We start from the raw sequence: 25,449 nt of genomic DNA, 5'->3' as shown, positions 1-25,449 counted from the left end.
GGCAGGGCGCCTTGCCTTGTAAGAAGCGCGGGGCAAAGGCGGCGGGCGACACCCGCATCTATTATGTTAATGAGATCGGTAGGCGAGGCAGAATTCTGAGCACAGGCTGCGGAGGGGAAAAGGAGCGGTGTGTGTGTATGTGTGGGTGAGAGGGGGGGTGGACAAGCCCAAGGAAGAGTCCCCGCCTGCAGCGGCCCCATCAGCAACGGCAGAAACAGGAGGAAGCAGAGCTAGAAGGATGCAGAGCCCGGGTGGTAGCTGACCCTGGGGGGGGAGCCCGGCCATGGCTTTCCTGGGGGGAGCCCGGCTCCTGGACTGGGCCAGCTCCCCCCCTCATTTGCAATTCAACCGCTTCGTGCTAACGGGCTACCGGCCGGCTAGCTCCGGGCCCGGCTGTCTCCGCAGCCTCTTCTACTTGCACAACGAGCTGGGCAACATCTATACCCACGGTGAGATGCGGCAGATTGTCCTCCGAACCCCATGCTTGCTTCCCTTTACCTTTCTCACCCCTCCGATGCCCTCCGATCTCCGCGCCCTCCTTGCAGGACCGGTCCCGGCGATTGCCCTGGCCGCCATCCTTGCTTCTGCCCACCCAGATAACTCGGGAATTGCGTGGGTCATCGGTAGGCTTTCCCCGCCCGTCCCGCAGCTTTAGCCGGTCCCGTGTCCTTGCATGGCTCCCGTATTTCACAGGATGGGGGGGGGGGGGAGTAGCAGCAGTGATTTTCGGACGCCGCGGCCATCCCACAGAGCCGGTATGCTGATCCTTTCAGGGCCCGGATAAGTTCTTTCCCACCCGTAAAAAGATTTGGAACCAACCCCTTCTGCTTTTTTCCCCGTCCTAAATCTATAGTTCAGAAGCCCAGTGAAATACTGAACCTCACCATACGGTATTTAGCAGCACAGTGCAGTACAGTAGTAATACCCGTGGAATCACTTAGCCTGCGCCTGCATCCTCAGACACACAACGCCAATAGCAAGCCAGCTCTCCATCAGGAGTTGAGGTACCTACCTACCTTCCTCTTTGCGCATATAGATATGTTTTTGTCTAGACTTTTTTTCAAGTTTGGATTGTGGTCCCCTCCCCCTTTGCTGATAAATGAGGGATTACTCCTACAAGATGGCAAAAAAGCCAAACTTTGGGCAAAGTTGTGCAGGGAAGCATGGGCATAGAGTTATTTGATTGCAGCAGTGCCCTTGCCTACTCCCATCAAGTTTGCTATGGGAATCTTAGTTTGGATTCCATGGGCTTCAATGAGCAAACTTCTGAGAAGGACTAAGCTTGCACTTTGTATGCTAAAGGGCTCAGGTTCAATCCCTGGCATCTTTGTATGGATTCATTATTGCTTTTTGTGCCTCATGATCCTTGGTCAGTGACCTTTTACTTTGCATCCTGTCCTGGACTTAATTCTGTAGTTTTCATCCCTGACGAAAGTGCCTAAGAAAACAAAGCGATAATTTAATTGTTACTAAACTACAACTGATCAATGATAGTTGTTGTTCTTAAGCAGTATTTAGAGGGCCCATTTATCAAAAAGTGAATAGGAATGGGTTGTTTTAAAATTCCCCTAGGTTCAAGGGAGCAAAGAAAGTGTGACTAGTCCCCATTTTCGCCGCTATACTACATAACTTTGTGGATCATTTTGTGACATGTTGATAATACTGAAGAAAACTTGGCCTCACCTAACTATTTTCGGAAAGTTAGAGAAATATATATGACAATGATGTAACCAAAAAATATTGCAATTAAAATATATGGAGAGGGAAGAAACACAAATGAAAATAGGTTTTATTTCATTTATTTCAAATTGATGATGCAGTTCTACTACATGGAACTCGCCTGCTCCTTCAGTTGAATAGATAATGTGTTTCTACCTTTCTAGCTGGGTCATTTGTATCACTGCTTTGGTACCTTTCCTGTACTTGCTGGCAGCTTGCAAAAATAAAAGCAGGGAATCCTCATAAACATAGATTTGTGTTGGTGGAACACAAATTAAGAAAAATAGGCATAAGTATCTAAAACATTCTTTTAGAATTCAAAGGATGTTGTGGCGAAAGTTTCATTAATTCTTTTAACATCTTTTTAAACTAGCTTTATTTCCATATTCCTGATGTTTATGAAAACTCTGTTGTGAGTACTTAAAGTGTTGCTCATACTTTAGATATTCTATTGCATCAATTTACTCTTGAAGGAAAACCTTGCAACATATAATTTATCCTGGGGCTTAATCAAGAGCTCTGTTCAAGGAAATGCTAGTACCTGAAAGTATATATTGTACTGTAAGGCCTTTATTTTATGAAGCAATTGGGAAGAGGGTGTATGTTTGAATGTATTTAACTACATAAATTATACATACTTTAAGATAGTTTATGTAACTTCCCCCACCCAAACGTTATGTAGAATGATTCACCAAATGTTGGACTTTATATTGGAAGCAACGTATATTCAGATTTCTTTGCTGCACCCAAGTACACTGAATGGAATGGTATGTTTTACTCTTTCATTTTTTAAAAAGGTTGTAACGTTAGAAAGAAAAGCATTCAGGCAGAAGTCTACAGCTAATTCTGTAAAAACTAAAATCAATGTACCTTAAGATTTGTGTAAGCTATTTTTAGATGCATTTTCATATTATTCTCAAATACTTGGCTCTTCTTACTACAAAAGTTGTGATCCAATTTCAAAATCTAGCTTTTAACTTGAGCAAGTAAAGAAATAATACCTATATTCCTAATATTCTTCTTCTGAGAATATATATATTCTCACAATTCAAACAATTTAAATACTGGCCTGTGATATATTGACAATCTGCCTCTTTTCCATAACAAAAAGCAAAATCACAAATATAGGATCCCCAAACAATTCCTAATGGATGCAATCACCATCCTATAGGAATTTATTTGAGGATCCTATATTTGTGATTTTGCTTTTTGTTATGGAAAAGAGCGAGATTGTCAATATATCACAGGCCAGTATGTAAGCTGTTTGAATGGTGAGATCCCTGTTCTAGCAATCTTCAAAGACAAAAGCCTCCCAGATCACTTACAATTGGTTATTTACTCTCCCCCCAACCTGTTTGTCACAGTTTGTAATGAGAAACATTGGATGTTCATGTACCTAACCTAAATTCCTTGAGAAAAGGCAGGGAATTAGACATATTTGTTAGACAGAAATCTAATCAATGAGTAAAATAATATGAAATGAAATAAACAAATTAAGACTGAAGAACTGAACCTCTTCAGTTCAGTTCAGCCTTTTTTGTTGTTGTTTCATTACGTCCTGTAAGAAAATAAGAAGAGCCATGCTTCCACTATGAGCCACTGCATCAATCTGGAATAATAAAGGAGTGAAAAGGGAATAAGAATAAGTTGTAACAAATTTTCTTAGGACCTTGCAAATTTCCTTTTGCTAGCTATTCTTGTCGGTTGACCAATAAGGACATCCCTTCGTGACCTCTTATGCCTAATCCACCACATGCCTAATCCACCACGATGTTCAGGGAAATTGTGCAAAACTGCTCTCATTGTTGCTTGTTGTGGGGAAAGCAGGAAGTAGAACGCTTCCTTTCTTAAACTGTTTTCTTGTGCAAATAGCTTTCCCTATTCTGGCTCCCTTCCAGCTTGCAGACCATGGTTCCTTTGTGCTCCTCACACTGACCAGATCGCTTGCAGCAAAACAGTATTTCTCAACTTCAGAAGCTTTAAGGTGGGTGGACTTCAATTCTGCAATTTCAAGTCCACACATTGTAAAGTTGCTGGGGTTGAGATAGTACATTGCTTTAGACAATGCCATCTTGAGGGAAATTGGCTTATAGCTTCTCCTTTTTTGTAAGGATAGTACGGGTAAATTAGTTTGTTGAATTAATTGAGAGCTATTTGTCATGGATTAAGAGATATTTGTCGTCTGTGGCCACCACAATTCCTTTTAGCTGTTTTACGAGATTGCAGTTGCAAAAGCTTCCCATCTATTTGTATCAAAGAATTCAAGAATACGATAGGACCTTTTCCACCTTACAAAACATACTAAGAGGCATAAGCCCTTGTGAGCTGCAATACATGCTTAAAAAGCTCCTGATTTTATGGCCACCGTAGACCAACGAGTGTTCAACCTTCTATCACATCTACACCCTAAATGTTTCAAGCAAGAATCTGTGGGTTGAGGATGAATCCTCCCTGAAACTGTTTACACTGTTCCTTTCTTCCTAATATACCCTTCTTTTAAATAGACATATTTCAATTTACTCGAGTCAATGCTATTTATTTTATTTATATATTTATTGGATTTATATGCCGGCCCTCTCCGTGGACTCGGGGCTGCTTACAATATTTTGATAAAAATACAATATATAAAACACTTCTAAATCCAATTAACAGAATAATTAATTTAAAATATTTTTTTAAAGCTAAACATTTAAAAGTCAAACATTCAGAAACATACTACAGCATCCTACACATTCACTGGCCAGAGGCTGGCATCTAGTGACCCCAAGCTTGACGGCATAAATACGTTTTCAAATTCTTACGAAAGACAAGGAGAGTGGGGGCAGTATGAATCTCTGGGGGGACTTGATTCCAGAGGGCTGGGGCCCCCACAGAGAAGGCTCTTCCCCTAGGACTCGCCAAGTGACATTGCCTAGTTGACGGGACCTGGAGAAGGCCAGCTATCCTCCCCACCAATCCCAAAGTGCACTTTTCAACTTTATCTTGGTCATCAGAAATGTTCCACAAATCAGAATTTGGGAAGCTGGTCACCCTGCAGCCTTTTGGAATAATGGCATATCAGTTGCTCTAAAAGTGTCCTCCTTGAATAGTAAGCTTTTTCTTGATGTTCCTGAGCAGATGAACAAGAGGATCTTCATAAGAAAGGGTATTGTTCTCAGTCCATTGATGTCAAATGAGGCCAGGGAAAAACAAGAGAACAGAGGAGCAGTTGTAGTTTCCCGGGTGTGTCGAATTGCATTGATAAAACAAGGCAGTAAGCATTTGCTGGATAGATAACTTCCAACAATATATGTAGCAACTTCCAAAGTTTTCAGAGAACACCTTGGGCAATGTCCTCGGGAACAGTATTTCTCAACCTTGGCTGCTTTAAGAAAGATGGACTTCAACTCCCAGAGTAGGAGGGGGAGGACTTCTGGGAACTGAAGTCCATCCCTCTTAAAGCAGCTAAGGTTGAAAAACTCTGTTCTGGAGATATGGAGCCCTGAGAGTGGGTTTGTTGGTGCATGTTGTTTAATGAATCACTGTCCCACAGAGAAGACAGACATTTAGTTTTCTTCCTGCTATTAATAATATAATAAAAAATTATTATTATTAATAATAATAATAATAATAATAATAATAATAATAATAATAAGCATAACACACCAGACATTGTGATCGTGGAGAAAAAGAAAGTATGGATCATCGACACCGCAATCCCAGGAGACAGCAGAATTGAGGAGAAGCAGCTAGAGAAATTAGTGAAATACGAAGATCTAAAAATCGAGCTGCAACGACTCTGGCATAAGCCAGTGAAAGTGGCCCTAGTGGTACTTGGCACTCTGGGCGCAGTGCCCAAGGATCTCAGCGGACATTTGAAAACCATTGGAATTGACAAAATCTCCATCTGTCAATTGCAAAAGGCCGCTTTACTGGGATCGGCAAACATAATTCGCCACTACATCACACAGTCCTAGGTGCTTGGAAAGCGCCCGACTGGTGATGAAATACGAAATCCAGCATAGTGATCTCGTTTGCTGTGTTGTACTGACATAATAATAATAAAGTCCAAGTTCCTAAATGGAGAGACTTCTACATTGTTTTCTTTATCAAGGTAACACCCGTCTGTCCGCTAAGGAATCTGTGCATATTGCAAAGGATTCTGGGAAGGGGGAGCTCACGGACGTACCGGATAATGGTGGACGTGCAGCCTTCTCATCCGTCTTATTCCATCCTTTAGAAACAATTTGCACCTTCAGATTGCTTGGGGAATGGCCCAAATTTTGGAATTTTAGCCAGCATGGCCAAAAGGAGGCTGAGAGTTCTGGGAGTTGTAGTCCCTCACAGGTGGAGGGTTTCGAGTTAGGAAAGGTGATACTAAAGAAGGGGGGGTGGAATGAGAGGAAGGAGCAATGGCAATGCTAAGGTGGAAATTGAGTAACTGCACGTCAATTGCAGCAACTTGTTTTGCAAATCTAATTCTTACAGCAAAAAAGCTTAAGGTTCAAATAGATCCTTGAGCCATGACAGCTGTAGAGTCATGGAACCAAGTATTTGTATTTGCTGTGCTTGCCTATTACTCACTTCCCAGGAAAATTGACTTATGGATGCTATTGATTATTTTAGTGTTACAAGGGTGGAGAGTGTCCTGTACCAGATGCCTAAGGTTGCTTTGGGAGTGTCACCTCTTAGGGTTGTGGCTCAAAGAATGCAAAAGAAAGAAACAAGGGTGGGGTAAAAACAGGTCTTGCTGTAAGCATTGATCTGATCTAACATTCTCTTTCTAGTGATGACTAACCCAAAACTTCTGAGAAGCTTAGAGGTAGAAGAACATGTAAATGTTACTCATCTATTATTTGTCTTTTGGTGATTCTCTAAAGCTACACTGCTTTTGTGGGGGGTTTACTACTACTACTCTCCTTGCCTTTCGTAAGCTCCTTAAGACCCACCTTTGTCGTCAGGCATGGGGAAACTGAGACATCTCCCCCGGGCATATACAATTTATGAATGGTATATTTGTATGTATGTGTGTTTAGAAAATGGGGTTTTAAAAAAAAATTTAAACAGTAAATTAGATTTGTTGTAAATTGTTTTCACTTTGTTGTGAGCCACCCCGAGTCTGCGGAGAGGGGCGGCATACAAATCTAAATAATAAATAAAATAATAAAATAAAATACAGTGGTACCTCGAGATACGAGTTTAATTCGTTCCGGACCTGGGCTCTTAAGTCGAGCAGCTCTTATCTCGAACGACTTTTCCCCATAGGAATTAATGTAAATAATTTTAATTGGTTCCAGCCCTCAAAAAACTCACAAAGTTAGTCTAAATTATGCAGAAAGACATGTTTTTAATGAAGAAATGTACATGTACATATAAATGAATAATGAAGTTTCTTTCACTTAACTTGTAAACTTTCTTAAACTTTTAAATTTACATATGTTCAACTTCTCTGCCACCCAATCCTGTAGGACAGAGGTCCCCAACCCTTTTTGCACCAGGGACCGGCTTTAAGCGATCAAGAGAGGAATGGGTGAATGAATGGACGGAGGGTGGGAAGGAAGGAAGGAAAGAGGGAAGGGACAGGAACAGAGGAAGGAAGCAAGGAAACTTATGAAAGGGGAGAGTAAGAGAGGAATGAGTGAAGGGAGGGAGGGAGGGAAGAAGGTGGGAAGGAGAAAGAAAAGAAGAAATAGAGGAAGGGAAGGTAAAAGAGAGAAAGAAAAAGAGCAAGAAAGAAAGAAAGAAAGAAAGGGGGAAGGGACAGGAACAGAGGAAGGAAGCAAGGAAACTTATGAAAGGGGAGAGTAAGAGAGGAATGAGTGAAGGGAGGGAGGGAGGGAAGAAGGTGGGAAGGAGAAAGAAAAGAAGAAATAGAGGAAGGGAAGGTAAAAGAGAGAAAGAAAAAGAGCAAGAAAGAAAGCTGCAAGCACCCCCCCGAGCCCCCCAGGCCAGCTGCAACCTTTTAAAACCCGCGCGCCGCTTCGCAGCTGTCTCCTGAAGCCGAACGCGGAAGTTAGCGTTTGGCTTCAGGAGACAGCTCCTTGGCGCTTGTATCTCGAATTTGGGCTTGTAAGTAGAACAAAAATATCTCTCCCCTCCCAGCTCTTATCTCGAGTTGCTCTTAAGTAGAGCAGCTCTTATGTCGGGGTTCCACTGTACTTCTAACTACAATATTAGTATTCCTTGTAGGGGAATTTTGCTTGATTTTGACTAACACTGTGTGCTGAACAACTGTAATATCGGGGTTAAAGAATATCACAATGAGCAGGAGTAGATTCTATTTGATGCTTTATAAAGCCACTGGAATAAGCCATGCTATTATTAGATCGTTGTGGTTTATTTTGATTGGGTTTTTTTTCCCTCCTATGCTGACTATAGATCCATGACGGCGAACCTATGGCATGTGTGCCACAGGTGGCACGCAGAACCTTCTTTGCGGGCATGTGAGCTGTTGCCCTAGCTCAACTCCACTGCACATGCCACCCACTGGCCAGCTAATTTTCAGGTCTCTGCCGTGCATGCGTGGAGGGAGGGCGCATATGGGAGATGTGCAAGCATGTGTGAGTGGGCGGGGCACATGAGGTTATGCACACATTGCATTATGGGTTATAAATGCAGGGACATCTACTAGGCCCAAAACGGGATACGGGTGTGTGTGTGCAGCATAAGCCCCCATCCATGCCCTGTTTTTGCTCCCAGGAGGCTGTAGGAAACCTACTAATCCCGAAACAGGGCATGGGGGGAGTACATGTGCAGGAGATTAGGCACGCTTTCAGCATGTGACAACGAAAAGGTTAGCCATCACTGCTATAGAGCCTACTCCAGAGAGCAAATTGGGCTAGATGACCTCTGGCCAGTTCTTGTACCAGCTATAAAGTCATCTAATTGGCTTGTTTACAGCTCAATATATAGAAGTTTAATCTGTCGAAGGGGAGCTTTCTTTCCAGTTCACTCTAGTTTAGCTTTCATCTCTTGCAGAATAGGAATCCTGCTGGGAGGTGAGAAGGAATTACAGTTTATAAACATAGAAGGGCCTGCTTATGAATTAAAGAAGAAGCCTTGTTTAAGTATTTCATTCTTTGCCTAATAGTGAGGGATAAGGCAGGATATGATTATCATATTTGAGCTGCAAAAATCCCATTGACCAGATTACAGCAAAGAGGCAGCATGTTCTGTATCATTTACTCTTATCTAAAGGACATTCTGATTTCCGTAGGCTGTATGATAGCCAAAGGAGGTTTTATGTGGTGCAGACTCTTCAGCTAAAAGTCATAGATATGATTGGTCTTGATTCTCTTGTTTTGCTAAAAGTTTTAACTTCTAAGATTTGTGAAACAAAGTACTGAAGCACGTTTATGAGCTAGGCTGTGTGTTTGGCAAATAATTTGATTTATATATTTTGAAGTTAGTCACATAATATACCCAGTAACCACCATAACAGGTAGCTTTTTCAGAAAACCCAAAGCTCAGAGTGACAGAGCATATTTCACCAATTAAAATACTCAGAATTAATCCTTTGCTTCTTTAGTTGGAAACAGCAAAATCCCTGGTCAAACTAGAGGAGAATTGCTTATTGTTGGCTCTGGATGAGGGAGTGTGTCCCAGAATTCCACTGGTAGTATAGCATTGCTAATAATTCTGTGAATGGAAATGGACACATCTGGGAGACATCCAAGGTTGGGAAAGTTAGTGTAAAGATTCTATAGAGCAAGGTGGCTGTAGGGTCTAATTCTGTAAACATTCATCTATCACAGAGGTGAGGAACTATGGCTGGCTCAAAACTTCTGAGGGTTGAAGTTCACAGACCATAAAAGGGTCATAGTTCTCTGCACCTGATGTGTCATACTAACCATGTCAGTTTTTCAATGAGCTCATGGTGATTTTTGAAGTCAGAGATCGAAGGCTGGATTTCTCTCATGATTTGATGAGTCCATGCTTGGAGAAATTAAGTGACATTGTGTGGCCATGAGGGATGAAGAAGACGTTGACCTGGACTTCTTCTCTTAAATACTGCACACGGCTAAAAGAAGATTTTCTTTCCATTTGATGTGGAAGATTCTGTCCAAATAGGGTGAAGAACCAGTACGTCCATTGTTATCTATTGTAATTCTGAATCCTTTGTGTAGTGAAGGGAGATTTGACTCTCCTTTCACAGATAGAGAACTGAGGCTGAAGGCCTGGGATTCAGCCAGGACTTTATGGGGGTGGGGATGGTAAAACCTGAATTCATTATTATTTAGAAGTTCTAAATCTGCCTTTTGATAGCTCACAAACACTTGAAAAACATCCCGATTGAATAAGATGGATTCACTCAGCCTACAAAATTAAATAATACATTCTAAGAACAAATAGAGTAAATGGGTCAACAGTAGCTAAAAAAAAGAGATCAATATTAATTGCTGTTTAAGGCTGAAGAGAACAGGATAAACTGCGCCTGGTATCTGAAAGGCGATTGTGCCAGGCAAATATGCTTACAAGTAGAGTTTCATAATTGTGATGCTGTCACAGAGAAGACGTTCTCAGGAAAAGTTACCCACTGGCCAGCAGAAATGGGAGACTGCAAAAAGCAGACTCTGGATTATCTTGCTCCATGTAGCCAAAGTTCTGCAATTTGCCTGGGACAGTGGATCTTCAAAGAGTTGCCAGGAATCGCTTTAAAAAAAAGCAAGTAGAAGAAGACAGCCATTCCTGTTTGAAGCCGAGGGTACAGATTTTGGTTACTAATAAGCTGTTTAGGGTGCTCCAAATCTGTTGCATTGGAATTCCCTTACACATTAAGAGAATTGTGGTTTTTGAAGACACCAGTTTGGGGTTAGCTAAAACCATTGATAGATTTATACAGTGCGGATTTGTGCAATATCTGCTAAAAATATAAACTGGGGACGGATAATCCTTTTTCGTTACTCCATTTTTGCAGCTTGCAGAAATGGCTCATCAGATTACATTGTGAAGACTCTAAATCTTTTGAGAACCCCAAATTATGACAATTATTTTCAATTCTTTGTGACTTTGGACCCATAATTACTCTTAACTTTGTCCTACCATGTGGAAGGTTTAACACTAAGCACTCCTTTCCTAAGCTCATCCTGAAATACTCCAAAGATATGAAACAATTATCCACCTTCTATTTATCTTCCTATCTCCTTCTTTCCAAATAGCTAATGGTGATCCTATTATAGGCTCATCTCTTTTCTCTCTTTTCTTCCTGTCTCCCTCCTTCCTTCTTTCCAGCCAGAGGACCCATGACACAGGTCCCCGGGGGAAGGAAGATACATCCTATCCAAGATAGGCTGAAATAGTATTTTCTGATCTGAGTGGTTTACACTTCAGCAGCTGACCATGTAGGTGGCAACAAAAAGCCGATAGGAACTCTTGCAAAGGTGTTTTGGGTGTTTAAGCACAATTTTTTTTGTTGGCCTTGCACACAACCTTTTGCACATTTATGTACGTACTGTATATGTACGTGTGCATTTACATTCACACACAGCTCATTTATTGTTGTTTTATTTATTTATTTGATTTGATTTGATTTGTATGCCGCCCCTCTCGGGAGACTCAGGGTGGCTAACAACAATAATAAAACAGTATATAATAGTAATCCAGTACTAAAAACAGTTAAAAACCCATTATTATAAAAACCAAACATACATACAGACATACCATGCATAAAATTGTAAAGGCCTAGGGGGAAGGAGTATCTCAGTTCCCCCATGCCTGGCGGCAGAGGTGGGTTTTAAGCAGCTTACGAAAGGCAAGGAGGGTGGGGGCAATTCTAATCTCTGGGGGGAGTTGGTTCCAGAGGGCCGGGGCTGCCACAGAGAAGGCTCTTCCCCTGGGTCCTGCCAAGTGACATTGTTTAGTTGACGGGACCCAGAGAAGACCCACTCTGTGGGACCTAACTGGTCACTGGGATTCGTGCAGCAGAAGGCAGTCCCTGAGATAATCTGGTCCGGTGCCATAAAGGGCTTTATAGGTCATAACCAACACTTTGAATTGTGACCGGAAACAATGCTTTCATCATTGTCTTTTCTTTCTGCTGCTCCTTCCATGAGAATCTAGATCATCAGCTTGTAACAGAGTTCTGTGTATCCTGCACATAGCCCTCAGTTGCTCAGCTTGCACTCCAACTTTATTGTGGCTCACTTGTTTTCCCTTACCTTTGGGAAATCTTATTTTGCTTACAAGTTCGCTGGAGGAAGGATGGGAGTTTTACTCTCTTCTAGGGCTCACGAGAGAGTGGTTAGCTTTCTGTTTAGCCCCTAAAGAGCTTTTAAAATGACTTATGTATGCCCCATCCACCTCGGCAAGCGTGCTCCCTGTGCTGCATGTGTTGCATGTATAAATGACAACCCAAAGAACTAAGTGAGGTTTGTCTTGTAGCCAGGAAAAGATTTGATGTAAAGAACAAAGGGGGGAGCGTATTGATTCATGAGAGAGGGTGACAGGTGGGTAGAAAGCAAAGGAATCACCCCCCCTCCCGCACTTCAAAGAAATCTGAAATAGTAGCATGTTTTCCCTTGCCCAAAACTGTATGGCTTGGGGAGTATCATTGTTATTGATTAGTATTATATTGCCATGGTGCCTCTGAGTTCAAAGTCCCATCGGTGATGCAACCTTGAGGGAAGCAAGCAAAGTCAGGATGTGTGCAGTAAGAAAGAGAAGTGTCAATAGAAAGATAAGACACAATTGGAAAACTCCAGGTAAGCTGCCTTTTCTTGAGCCTGGACATTGGATGGAGTTGAAGGCCACTTGCCCCCTAGCCTCTAACATTCTGTACTCAAGTTGTTAGATTTATATATACCTAGTCCCTTCTCAAGAGAGAGATCTTGTATGAAAGCCTAAAACGCTATGACTTCCCAAGGCCATCACTGTGCTTTATAGCTAATCGTGGAATTGCATCCTTGCCTCTCCCACTTCTGGTATTGAAATTGAAATTTCAGACTACAGCAAAGAGCTAGAACCTTCCCATTTAAAGGCATTACATTTTGCATCTTCAGCCTAAATCTATGGTGTAGTTAAGATATTCACATACAATTTCAACTATTACCCTGCAAAGACCCACCTAATTTTTAAACCTAATTTCTCCACCCAATTTCTAAATGTTATTTTCAGCTGCTTTCAAGCTCCTTAGCACTTGAAATTTTGGATGTTTGAATTCAGTTTTTTTTTTTTTACTTTTCTTCTTTAGATTTAAAATCAGGTTCCTCAGTGGTTTGGGGGTGGGGATGTGACGGAAATGTCAGCAACTTGGTATATTTAAAATAAAAAATAAAAACATCCTCCTCCAGAAACTAAGTTGTTGCATAGCTTGTTTAATCGGTTTGGCTGCATTTTGGAGGCATTTGCTGCTGTACAGTTAGAGCTTGGGTACCAAATTTCTACTGTCAGCAAAATGTACAATTGCAATTTATCTGCTGACACGCCATCCTTGTTTTCCTTGAGGCTGTCATTCCCATCCGATGGAGTTTCTAGGGACCAGTGAGAATTAAGGTGAAAAAATACTTGGGTATTTCTTCACAGAAATATTTATTTATTTACTTATTTAGTTAGTTAGTTAGTTAGTTAGTTAGTTATTATATTTGTATGCCGCCCCTCCCCGTAAACTCGGGACGGCTAATACCTGGTCTTGGTTTCAGTGGCTTGGTTTTACGATCATCATCATCATCATCATCATCATCATCATCATCATCATCATCATCATCATAATTTCTTTGGTCCTTAAACACAAAGTTTTAGATTACAAGTCCATAATCCTCCAGTTGTCAGTAGGGACATTCTTAAAGACAGTGGAACCCATAGGTTTGATAGGAAGGTACAGGTAGTCCTTGACGTATGACTACAATTGAGCCCAAAATTTCTATTGCTAAGTGAGACATTTGTTAAGTGAGTTTTGCCTCATTTTATGAACTTTCTTGCAGAGTTGTTAAGTGAATCACTGCGGTTTTTAAGTTAGCCACACTGTGGTGATGTGGCTTCTCCATTAAATTTGCTGATCAGTAGGTTGCAAAATGGAATTACATGACCCGAGGACACTGCAAGCATCATAAATATCAGCCAGTTGCCAAGTGTCTGAATTTGGATCATGTGACCATGGGGATACTATAACGGTCATATGTGGGGAAAAGGGTCATATGTCACTTTTTTTCAGTGCCATTCAATTCAATTTATTAGATTTGTATGCCGCCCCTCTCCGTAGACTCGGGACGGCTCACAACAGTAATAACACAGTATATAACAAATCTAATAATTAAAAGTCACTAAAACCCCCTTATTAAAAGAAAACATACACACAACATACCATGCATAAACTGTATAGACCTGGAGGAGATGTCTCAGTTCCCCCATGCCTGGCGGCAGAGGTGGGTTTTAAGAAGTTTACGAAAGACAAGGATTATAACTTCGAATGATCACTAAATGAATCGTTGTAAGTCAAGGGCTACCTATACATGCTTTGGATGTAAAATATCCAAATTTTAGTGTTTGTTTGTTTGTTTGTTTGTTTATTTATTTACTTACTTACTTACTTACTTACTTACTTACTTACTTACTTACTTACTTACTTACTTACTTACTTACTTACTTACTTACTAAATTTGTATGCCGCCCCTCTCCGTAGGCTCGGGGTGGCTCACGGTTTAGGTCAGGCAGGAAAAGTTATGTCAGTTTTTCTTAACCTGGAAGATGTGGTTGCCTATAGTTCTGATTGTCACAGTCAGAGATATGCTGGGGTGGTGGTGGTGGTTAAATGAGAACTCAGGTTTGGGGAACTGTTAGTTTAGGTTTAGGTTCTCAATCTTTTCTTCACACCCCCATCCCTTTTTTGGCCGTGGACGAAGACCATAGACCCAAGATTTAAATCATAACATTTCTTCAAGCCCCTCTGATGACATTGCAGCCCTCAATGGGTCGGGAGACCACAAGCAGAGAACCACTGGTTTAACACCGTATGGAATTTAAAGGAAAGCTTGGAGTAAAACTTTGTCCTTTCTGGGTGGAGCTTTGGCCAGATATAAAAAGTAGGAGTTTTCTCTTTGCATTATCAAGATAACCTGCTCTACCAAGGTTGCCAGTTCTTGCTGAGTCTTTCATGGTGAAAGTAGCACTCTTGGGATGTTTTAATATATTCAAGGTTTTCTTCCTAAATATTATCCCCCCCTCTTTGCCCCTTGCATCTCCATCTTAGTCAATTTTACCTTAGCTGGATTTTAAATTTAAATTTTAAGATTCTTATTTATTTATTTGTTAATTTTTTATACTGCATTTTAATTGAATGACTATAAACTGCCTTATAGCTTATAGTGAGATTGGCAGCATATAAGTTAAATAAATCAGTTCCTACCTTTTATATTTTTTATCTCCTCTCACTACTGCCCAGTGCTCTTGATATATGTCAGACAAAGCTGAAAGTACATATTTTTTTCTTTGGCAAGGCTTAGGATAATTTGGAAGGGAGGAATGACTTACTAATTACAGTAGTCCCTCGCTATATCGCGCTTCACCTACTGCGGCTTCACTTCATCGCGGGTTTTCAAGAAATATTAATGAGAAAAATCATTTGCGGATCTTCGCTGGTTCGCGGGTTTCTGAGGAAGTCGATCGGCAGATTTAAACAGCCCGCAGAACTCGATCGGCAGGTTTTTCAAAAAAAATATATCTAAAATTGTAAATACTGTATTTAAATACTGTATCTAAAATAAATACTGTGTGGGAAGGGTTTATAAACATTTGAAACAATGAAAACTTACCAAACAATTACAATATAAATACAGTACTTAAATAAGTACAGTACTATCAGTCGATAAATTCCCCATCGCGGATTTCACCTATCGCGGCTGGGTCTGGAACGTAACACCAGCGATAGGTGAGGTCTTACTGTAGTACTGTTTTTCATACTATTGTTAAAGCCACAAAAAACTTGTCAGCAAAACACGTTTGGCCATAAGCTTTCTGCATACTAGCCATGATGCCTCAATTTGTGATACTACTTCTAGTCTAGTGGCAGACCTCCTGCCCTGAGTTTTACTTCTAGAATCTTATCTTGGGCTTGACAAAAGTAGAATGGCTGGCCCTTAATGAACTTCAAGGTGTGTGGGTGGGTGGGGGGTTGTTTATCATCTTCCTAATTGAGATCTGGCTTCAGGCAGCCTCAATTAGCGCAGTAATTGGGCTCAAGGAGACCTAATCTGTTTGTGTAAAGCTGTAACCTCTGGGGAAACAGGGGATGAGAGAAAAGAGGATAAGGTCAAGCATATACACCTGCAAATCAGATATGGATGAAGTTCATTGGGTTTGGAGTGAAAAGGAAACATACTCCAGAATATGGTAACAGGAACATACCATGTTTTTTCCTTTAGAATAATTTTTAGGAATAATCAGGACTGGATGACAGATTACAACATATCATATCCTTGAGAATGACAAATTGGTATCAAACAAGTGTGAAGATTCCTCATATTTGTGAGTTATTTTCTTTGAAGGGAAAACATGATCAAAGAATGCCACATTGGACAGCAAAAAGCCTTGTATGAAACAGCCTTGTCCTTATTGGGATGAGAAGACGCTATTCTGTAGGGTTCAAGGCCTCCACCAACAATTCAACTGGTGGACCTTTGCATCTTAGTGCAAGTTAGTGCAGTGCATTAACTTCAGGAGCTATTCAGGAGGTCCCAGGGCTTGGTGATTGCAGGAAGGAATATGGGGAAGTGGGTTCAGAATGGGGAAGTCATATAAAATTCTATATGGAGAGACATGAAGTAATATAACATCGGTATTTCCCTGCTCTGAGAGTTTGAAAGAAACTAGACTGCATATGCCATTCTGATAGCGCTTCCGGAGAGCCTTCCTTGCAACCGCTAATGTCAGAACCTGGATAGCAGGATAGCTAATGCAAAGAGTAAATCTTCGACTTACAGCCATTTGATTAGTGACCAAAGTAACAGTTGCACTTTAAACAGGTGACTTACGATTGTTTTCCACTTACAACACTTGCAGAACCTCTGTGATCACATGATCAAAATTTGGAGACTTGGCAACTGGCGTTTATTTATGTTGGTTGCAATGTCTTGGGATCATGTGTTTGGGACTTTTTAACAAACAAGGTCACTGGGGAACCAGATTCAGTTTACAATCGTATTACCAACTTAACTGCAATGATTCACTTAACAAACGTGGCAAGAAAGATTGTAAAATGATCCACAATTCACTAAACTGTCTAGGTGAGCAACAAAAATGCTGGCCTCAATTATCATAAGTAGACAATTTATGGTGTCTCCTCTCCCCAAAAGGAGGTTTGGAAATCATGTAAAACTCCAAAGAGATATGACACTGTTTCTCAACGTCAGCAAGTTTAAGCTGCAAATTTGGCTGGGGAATTGTGGGAGTTGAAGTCTACGCATCTTAAACATGCCAATGTTGGGAAATATCGAGACACCATATTTTTCGGAGTATAAGACACACCTAGATTTTAAAGGTGGAAAACAAGAAAAAAAATATTCTGAACCAAATGGTGTAGTAATATATTATTTAATAAAATATCAGTGTAGCACAATACTTTTTACAACCATGTACACTTTTTACAAACTTTAAACTTGACAGGTTTAAGACTTGTGGGCTTGAATTCCCAGAATTCTTCCTGTCATACTAGCTTAGGAATGGGAGTTGAAGTCCACAAGTCTTAAAGCTGTCAAGTTTGAAAAACTTTGCCCCCTAATTCCTAACCCAGGGGTTTTCAAACTTGCCAGTTTTAAGACTAGTGGACTTCAACTCCCAGAATTCCTCCTCCAATCATGCTAGATGGGTAATTCAAAGGCAAAAACAGCCCCATTTTTGTGAAAAAAGGGTAATTTTTTGCCTGGGTTTTTTTGCAAAAATTGAGTGGGCAAAGGGTTTGGGAGCCTGCAGACAGCTCTTGGATACTGGAGGATAGTAAAAATGGAGGCATTTTTGCCTTCCTCCAGTCCCAGGAGCTCTCTGCAGGCTCCCTGGACCCTTTGCCCACACCATTTTTGCAAAACAAACAGCCGAAAAACGGCCTGTTTTTCATAAAAACGGGCAATTTTGCCATTCCCCAGCACCCAAGAGCTCTCTGCAGGTGAGGGGTTGGTCTTCAGGAAATAAAAAATGGTTGCATTTGGCATATAAGACACACCAACATTTCCACCCTCGTTTGGGGGCGGTACTCTGAAAAATACGGTATAATGGTTCGTCTGTACCTGTCTGCTTGGAGAATCTAAGAGCAGATTAAGAAAAATCACAAACTTGGAGATTTGCAAGTGGTTTTTAATTCTAAACTTTTCTCTTTACATTTGTGCTTTCCTCTGAGAAATCTTCAGTACAGTGTTCCCTCGATTTTCGTGGGTTTGAACTTCGCGAAAAGTCTATACCATGGTTTTTCAAAAATATTAATTAAAAAATACTTTGCGGTTCCCCCCCCCTATAACAACGTTTTTCCCGCCCGATGACGTCATATGTCATCGCCAAACTTTCATCCACCTTTCATAAATATTTTTTAAAATAAACTTTAATAAATAAACATGATGAGTAATAATCTAAATGGTTGCTAAGGGAATGGGAAATTGCAATTTAGGGGTTTAAAGTGTTAAGAGAAGGCTTGTGATACGGTTCATAGCCAAAAATAGTGTATTTACTTCCGCATCTCTACTTCGCGGAAATTCAACTTTCGTGGGCAGTCTCAGACCGCATCCCCTGCGAAAACTGAGGGAACACTGTATATCATTCACAAAAACAACTGGGAGAAGGATGCAATTTCTTTCTGTTGTGATTCAGCCTGAGGCTCCTCAGGGACCGGCTGGAGCTCTGCCGGATCCGTGCCCAGAAGAGGAGGACAGTGACTAGGAGGGGGAGGACCAGGCAGATGGGGGAGAGGAATGTCAGGAAGAGGAGGAGGGAGAGCAGCCTGAGACCCCTGGGGGGGGGCTCTCCCCAGCTTGTAGCCTGGATTCATTGGATGAAGACGCACAGGCTATAATAGACATGAGGCAGAGACGTGCAGCTCAAAGAAGGGGCCAATTAGAAAGGTATTTCCATCCCTGAATTGGCAACAGCTGGGTTTGGGTGTGGTTCTCCTCAGCAGGGTTGAAAAGGCAGGCCCGCCCTTAGTCTTGTGGAGAGTTATCAACTGGGAGTCCTGTGACCTTGCTTTGATTCTTGGCGTCTCTGATCTTGGCTTGTGGCCTAGAAGCCTGGAAGACTTGGGGGAGGCGTGGGTTTTATTATCTCCAGCGTTGTTTTTGCCAGCAAGAATCCTGTTTTATTGCCTGGACTTCGTGAAACCTCTGTGAAGCTTCATAGTGTTCCTGTCTGTAAGAACAGTTTTTGTTACCTGTGTTTGCTTTCAAGTATATACTGTAAACTGCCTTTGCTTTTTACCAGTGTGTCTGGCTACTCTGTTTGGTTGGTGCTGGCGTCTGGGGGGACCCAGACAGAACACTTTCATTCCCCATCCCCTAACATTTTTGAGTATTGCTGAAAGTTTCCTCGCCTGAAGTAAACAAGAGGAAATTGATAAACCAGCTGGCCTCAGTCTGATATTTTACAGATAGGTTGAGATTTCAATTTCCAGGATTTCCAGTCTGCCTGCAATCCCAATACATTAGGAATCCCGCAAGCTGTGAAAGGAATAAGAAAGTTGTACTAAAGCAATAGTTATCTATTAAAATGAGGGCTTTTTAAAAAGTGTGTCCCTAGACTCCCTACACAAAAATGCTATGATGTAATTTCTGGATCCATGAAATTTCTTTCATTGGTTTCTCTGTGACAGCTGATGAACAAAGGATGTTGCTTGGGTCAAACATACATTATGGGTGGGATAAGATGCAGAAAATACATAGGGTTGCAAAAGGGGGCAGGGATCTCTGATACTATCCCTATTGGAACTTTGAGTAATAATCCTTCCTTTCAGTTCCTTCTTTTCTCCTCTTTCAGGCATCCCTCTGCTGGGGTTTCTGTTCGTGCTGCCACTGACCATTCCATGGGCTCGACTTTCAGAATCATGGCTGGGAGTCGTGCACTATTTGGCTTGCATTTTTCCACAGCTGGGTAGCGTGCTTTACCATCTCTTCATGAATCATGAGGGAGGCCCTGCTGTTTACCATACCTTGCTCACTCTGGATATGTGTGGGGTATGCATGGTCAACACTTTGGGTAAGTTAAAGTGCTCCCTTGTTATCCCTGGATGATTTATTGGATTGGAGAAGCAAAAAAGGGACAAAATTGCAACCTGTGTTGAGAACACAGGAGGACTAAAAGTGATACAGTGATGCTTCGCCTTACGAACTTAATTGGTTCTGGGACGAGGTTTGTAAGGTGAAAAGTTTGTAAGACGAAACAATGTTTCCCATAGGAATCAATGGAAACTCACCCCCTTTGCCAGCCGAAGCACCCGTTTTTGCGCTGCTGGGATTCCCTTGAGGCTCCCCTCCTTGGGAAACCCCACCTCCGGACTTCTGTGGTTTTGTGATGCTGCGATTTCGCTGAGGCTCCCCTTGCTGGGAAACCCCACCTCTGGACTTCCGTTGCCAGGATTACCCTGCAGCATTGCAAAAACACGGAAGTCCGGAGGTGGTGTTTCCCAGGGAGGGGAGCCTCAGGGGAATCCCAGCAGCACAAAAACGGGCGCTTCGCTGGCAACAGAAGTCCGGAGGCGGGGCATTCCAGTGGCGGCGGCTTGGGTTTGTAAGGTGAAAATAGTTTGGAAGAAGAGGCAAAAAAATCTTAAACCCCGGGTTTGTATCTTGAAGTTTGTATGACAAGGGGTTTGTAAGACGAAGTATCACTGTATTTTCTGAGCTAGGAACAAGTTGCACAGAGGGCATATGAGCCAAATTGTGTTGGCTTTGGGTATTGAAGAGCCAATCTTTATGTGATGGCAAAAGCCATGGTAAAAGCTGAAGAAAGAAGGGATAAGAGTGGTGTAGAATTAAGAAGTTGTGGTTATGCTTGAAAAGGAAATACTCATGCTGACTTAAAAGAAACTGAATTTAAAATGAAAAATATATTTTCCATGAATGATCCTTGCATTGTTAAGATTATTTAGGGAAAAGGGAGCTTCCTATTGTAAATACAAGACTGTTTGTTCTGGGAGTATCTGAAGGACAGGTGAAATATTTCAAGAGTGCTAAATGTAGTTAGTCCTTGCTTAGTAACTGTTTACAATAGACTTTAAAAAAAGGTTTATTTATTTATTTATTTATTTATTAGATTTGTATGCCGCCCCTCTCCGCAGACTCGGGGCGGCTCACAGCAGTGATAAAACAATATACCATAACAAATCTAATATTGAAGTCTAAAATAACAATTTACATTAAAAAGCTAAAAAAAAACCATTACAGTGTTCCCTCGATTTTCACGGGTTCGAACTTTGCGAATAGCCTATACCACGGTTTTTCAAAAAATATTAATTAAAAAATACTTCGCGGGTTTTTTTCCTATACCACGGTTTTTCCCGTCCGATGATGTCATACTTCATCGCCAAACTAATAATTTTTGCAAGTAAATTAAAAAAAAAATATTGTTAATAAATAATTATGTTTATAAATATCAGGATCACTAAGTGCCGTATTCAATGGTGAGTACCAGTAATAATGGTGAGTAAATTATTGTTAAGGGAATGGGAAATGGTAATTTAGGGGTTTAAAGTGTTAAGGAAAGGCTTGTGATACTGTCCATAGCCAAAAATGGTGTATTTACTTCTGCATCTCTACTTCGCAGAAATTCGACTTTCGCGGGCGGTCTCGGAACGCATCCCCCGTGGAAATCAAGGGAACACTGTATATAAAAAAGCATACAGACAAACATACCATACATAAAACTACATAGCTCGCCCATGCCTGACGGCAGAGGTGGGTTTTAAGAAGTTTATCAAAGGCAAGGAGGGTGGGGGCAGTCCTAATCTCTGGGGGGAGCTGGTTCCAGAAGGTCGGGGCTGCCACAGGGAAGGCTCTTCCCCTGGGTCCCGCCAGCCGACATTGTTTAGTTGTGACCTATTATCAAATTTCTGCCTCCTGCCCACATTTTTCTGAGATCATATGATTGAATTTCAGGCACTTGGTAACAAAGCATTTGTGACTAGTTGCAAAATTCCGTAGTCATGTGATCTCAATTTGCAACATTTTTGCCCGTTTCCAACAGAAAGCAATGCCCACTGGATGTGCTGGATTTGTTTAATGACCATTTGGTTCAACCAAATGATTTGCTTAACTTGGCAATAGCATTTAGACTAATGTAGCGCTTCACAGCCCTCTTTAAGTGGTTCACAGAGAGTAAGCGTATTGTCCCAACAATCTGGGTCCTCATTTTATTGACCTTGGAAGGATAGGAGGCTGAATCAACCTTGAGCCTACTGAGATTTGATCTGCCAAACTGCTGGCAGCAGGTGATCAGCAGTAGCTTGCAGTACTGCACGCTAACCACTGTACAACCAACGCTCTTCTACACTTACTTGCTTTATAATTGCTGCAAAAGGATTGTAAAGTTGATTCTGGACGATTTGTTGAGTTAGGCTACAATAACTTGCAAAATCCCAGGTTCCATTGTAGTTGGGAGACTACCTGTAGTGACTGGCTTTGTAGGATGATTTCCATTGTTTTTATACTTAATTTCTTGGTGGACTGACTCTCTCTTTCCACACAGGTGCTCTACCAATCATCTACTGCACGCTGGCCTGCTCCCCACTTCTTCGTTCTATTGCCCTGCTGGCCTACACAGGCTTGTCAAGCTATGGTATCTTTTGTGCAGTGACTGCTCGTTCCAGTGTCCGGCGCTTACGAGCCTTTGCCTGGCAGGCTCTGTTCCGCTTCTTCTTCTTCTATTTGCGATGGGTGGGATTAGGCACTGGTCATCCCACCTCTCTGCGTTCATACCTCATTATGGATGGTCTGGCCTTTCTTGGGGGCGTCATCAACATCTCGCGAGTGCCTGAGCGCTGGAAGCCAGGCTGTTTTGACTATTGGTTCAACAGCCATCAGATTATGCACGTGCTGGTGGTGGTCAGTATACTCTATCTACACTGGGGAGTAGTGGCTGATCTTCATTGGGTTGCCAACTATGCCTGTCCAAAGGAATGATCACGTCATGTTTGAATTTACGCCTTCCACGGAAAATCTGCTGACTGAGAAGTGGGTGGCATATAAGGTGGACCAGTGTTCTCATTGTTCAAGATCTTCTACAAGGGCTGAAGTTCATAAGAAAGGACATCTTTTGGATGTGATTTATTTAAAAGAGGCTGCATTTTTTCCCCTGTGGGGTTAATACAGTAGTTTCCTATTGATTGATTATTCATGGATCAACTTGTCTAGGATTTGTATACTTCTCAGTCTAAAGTAATGAATTTCCACCACTTGAGGTTTAGATCAGTTTCTGCAATTCAACTATTCTTCCAAATTGCAACAGGCAAACATAATTTGGTTAAAAAAATCTTGGTCACTAATAAGATAGAATCAGAGAAATAATCCAGTCTACTAGTGAAGATTCTCATCCCATCCCCAATTCTGACTTTTGTTTGCTGTAGAACTTTTTGTCATCACAGCTGTTCTTGAGTAGCTTTGATGATACTAGGAAGAACTCGGTTAGTTGCTTCTCTTCTTTTAATTTGCATTGAAAATGAAACGGGCAGTGGGAAAAGAGATGTTGGAGCCGAGTGCAAGTTCTCTGCTTTTTAGAGACAGTTACTTCAATACTTTTTATCCAGGTGTCTTTCAGACACCATGCAATACTTTCTGATTTTTAAAAGGGCTTGTCAGACATATTAAACTCTGCTGCATAGTTTAGTTTTTCTTTACCTACCAGGAGGATAATCAGGAGCCTTGATACTGGATTTGGGTTGAAGAGTCCTGATTTAAATTTCTGGCTAATGTCATCAACGTTAGGGCCATGACTCTTTTGCAGCATACCTCAGTTTCCTAAGTCTCTCCTGGCAGAGTGTATGTTTATGGTCAGATTGGAATTCTTTTTTCTGTTACCACATTCCAATTTTACCCTGACCAGAGCAATGCTTTTCAAAGCTTTATAGTTTTGTATGAATTTGGAAGAACTCTTTCTACTCCATTGATATGGCTGCTGCAATTGTAGTAATCAATAATAGGCAAGCACTAATCTTTTCTCCTTTGTTACTGTCTTGATTGGTCCATTAATTACAGCTTCTAGATTTTGGTTCCCTTCTTTCAGTGGCTACTTGAATTGGTCCATTCTGAAGGCTTTGCTTTTTAATTCGATTTGTTTTTGATACAAATAGAATCCTGAGATTGATTCTTCCTCTGAAGAATTAAGTTTTTAACTGTTGGTCCAGGGTCAGAATTTTTAGGGAAGGGGGCACTTTTTGAGAACCTAATCAAAAGTGGCATCATGTTCAGGATCAAAATAGCATTCTAGCAAATATTTTACAATCCCTTTGAAGTCTTCTCTTGGCTTAAAATTAGGAACTGGGAGAGCTAGCATTTCTTTTAGGTGCTTAAATTTGGCTCATGTCTCACAGTCCTTAGACTGCTGAACTATATTTGATCCTGATGCATATATGATTATTGTCTAAATAGGGGTAAAATATGTGAGATATTACATCCCCTGATGATCTTCCACATCTGAACACTCGAATAATTGTGCATAATGCTACTTTCAATGTAAAATGGATTTTCAAGTGGAATTTGTTTTAGTATGTTATGGCAGATCTTAAAATCAGGGGTTTTTTTTGGTGTAGCCTCAAAATATACCTAAATCAAGCAACCCATTCAATATTTGGTAGCCCTTTATATTTTACATTTATGTAGACCATTGTAATTTGGCTTTTAAAAAGCTATGTGTAGGGGTTCTCCTTGAAATGGGGGAATTCTCTATTTTCTATGCAGCACAAGTTACTTCATAGTGAGCGAGGCACAGAATATTTAAGACAACGGTTAAAGTATTTTATGTGACCTTTATTGAAAAAATAGTTTTCAATATACAGTAAGCCAACCTACTTGGATTTTAGTTTATGATCAAGTAAGAAAAAAAAATCTACTTGTATCTTTCTAAGAATATAAGTGACAATGGAAACTTCTTTCTCCAAGAAAAGAAATTTGGAAAGGGAAGCGGATATTGTGTTATCAATTAAAATAAATCATTTCTGATTCCTTTGATAAAGATCAAAATAGTCCTTCTGCAGCACATGTATATCCACCTTATTAAAACCATGTTTTAAAACAACCATGTAGATGTGGAGAGAAATTTTGATTTTTAAAAGAATCAGAAACACACACCCCTTGATATTAATCTATACAATATGTTACTTTGGATGTATCCTCTTTTGAAAAGGTAACTAGGATAAAACATGCAAGAGTCTGATGTAACTTAACAAGATGAAAAATGAGTCAAACAAATTCATGAAGGAATAGAGTGAAGATTAAATAATTTATTTGTTCTAGGTTGCAAGTACATCTGTGTTCTGAAAGGGAAACATTGACCTAAACCTTCCATGTTAGAATGTGAATTGTGTGTCATACAGCATTTTGGGAGAGGGTTTAATTTGCTGCTAACCAAGTCTTGTCTCTTGTTATCTCAGGTAGATGGACATTACTGATGTTCACAGCTTCTGAAGTTGAAGCGTCACATATCTTTAAAATAAAAGAGCAAGGCAAAATATCCAAAAAATGCACTTCATATGGGAGGGAGGGAGAGACAGGAATTTTAAATACTTAAGATCAAGAACTTTAAGGGGAAAAAAGGCTGGGGGGAAAAGTTGGGCAAGTGGCAGATTTGGGCTTT

The 25,449-nt window shown here is 40.9% G+C and overlaps 1 protein-coding gene across 1 annotated transcript; it reads left to right on the top strand.

Annotated features, from left to right (window-relative positions):
- Positions 1–25,108, top strand: LOC139154829 (progestin and adipoQ receptor family member 4-like). The gene is made up of 3 exons (XM_070729832.1): positions 1–449; positions 19,642–19,860; positions 22,348–25,108. The coding sequence occupies exons 1-3, from the start codon at positions 284–286 to the stop codon at positions 22,779–22,781; spliced, it is 819 nt and encodes a 272-aa protein (XP_070585933.1). The 5' UTR covers positions 1–283; the 3' UTR covers positions 22,782–25,108.
- The last annotated feature ends 341 nt before the right edge of the window (positions 25,109–25,449 follow it).

This window comes from Erythrolamprus reginae, chromosome Z (assembly GCF_031021105.1).
Source record: "Erythrolamprus reginae isolate rEryReg1 chromosome Z, rEryReg1.hap1, whole genome shotgun sequence".
Classification (NCBI taxonomy): domain Eukaryota; kingdom Metazoa; phylum Chordata; class Lepidosauria; order Squamata; family Dipsadidae; genus Erythrolamprus; species Erythrolamprus reginae.
Note: the sequence above shows the minus strand (reverse complement) of the source record. Positions and strands in the feature narration are given on the sequence as shown.

What these genes read in the sequence shown, in the direction of transcription:
- LOC139154829 (XM_070729832.1), top strand. Translation starts at nt 284, where the DNA reads ATGGCTTTCCTGGGGGGAGCCCGGCTCCTGGACTGGGCCAGCTCCCCC. An exon ending in GGGCAACATCTATACCCACG is followed by an intron (nt 450 to 19,641) that starts GTGAGATGCGGC and finishes CTCCTCTTTCAG; the next exon opens with GCATCCCTCTGCTGGGGTTT. An exon ending in ATGCATGGTCAACACTTTGG is followed by an intron (nt 19,861 to 22,347) that starts GTAAGTTAAAGT and finishes CTTTCCACACAG; the next exon opens with GTGCTCTACCAATCATCTAC.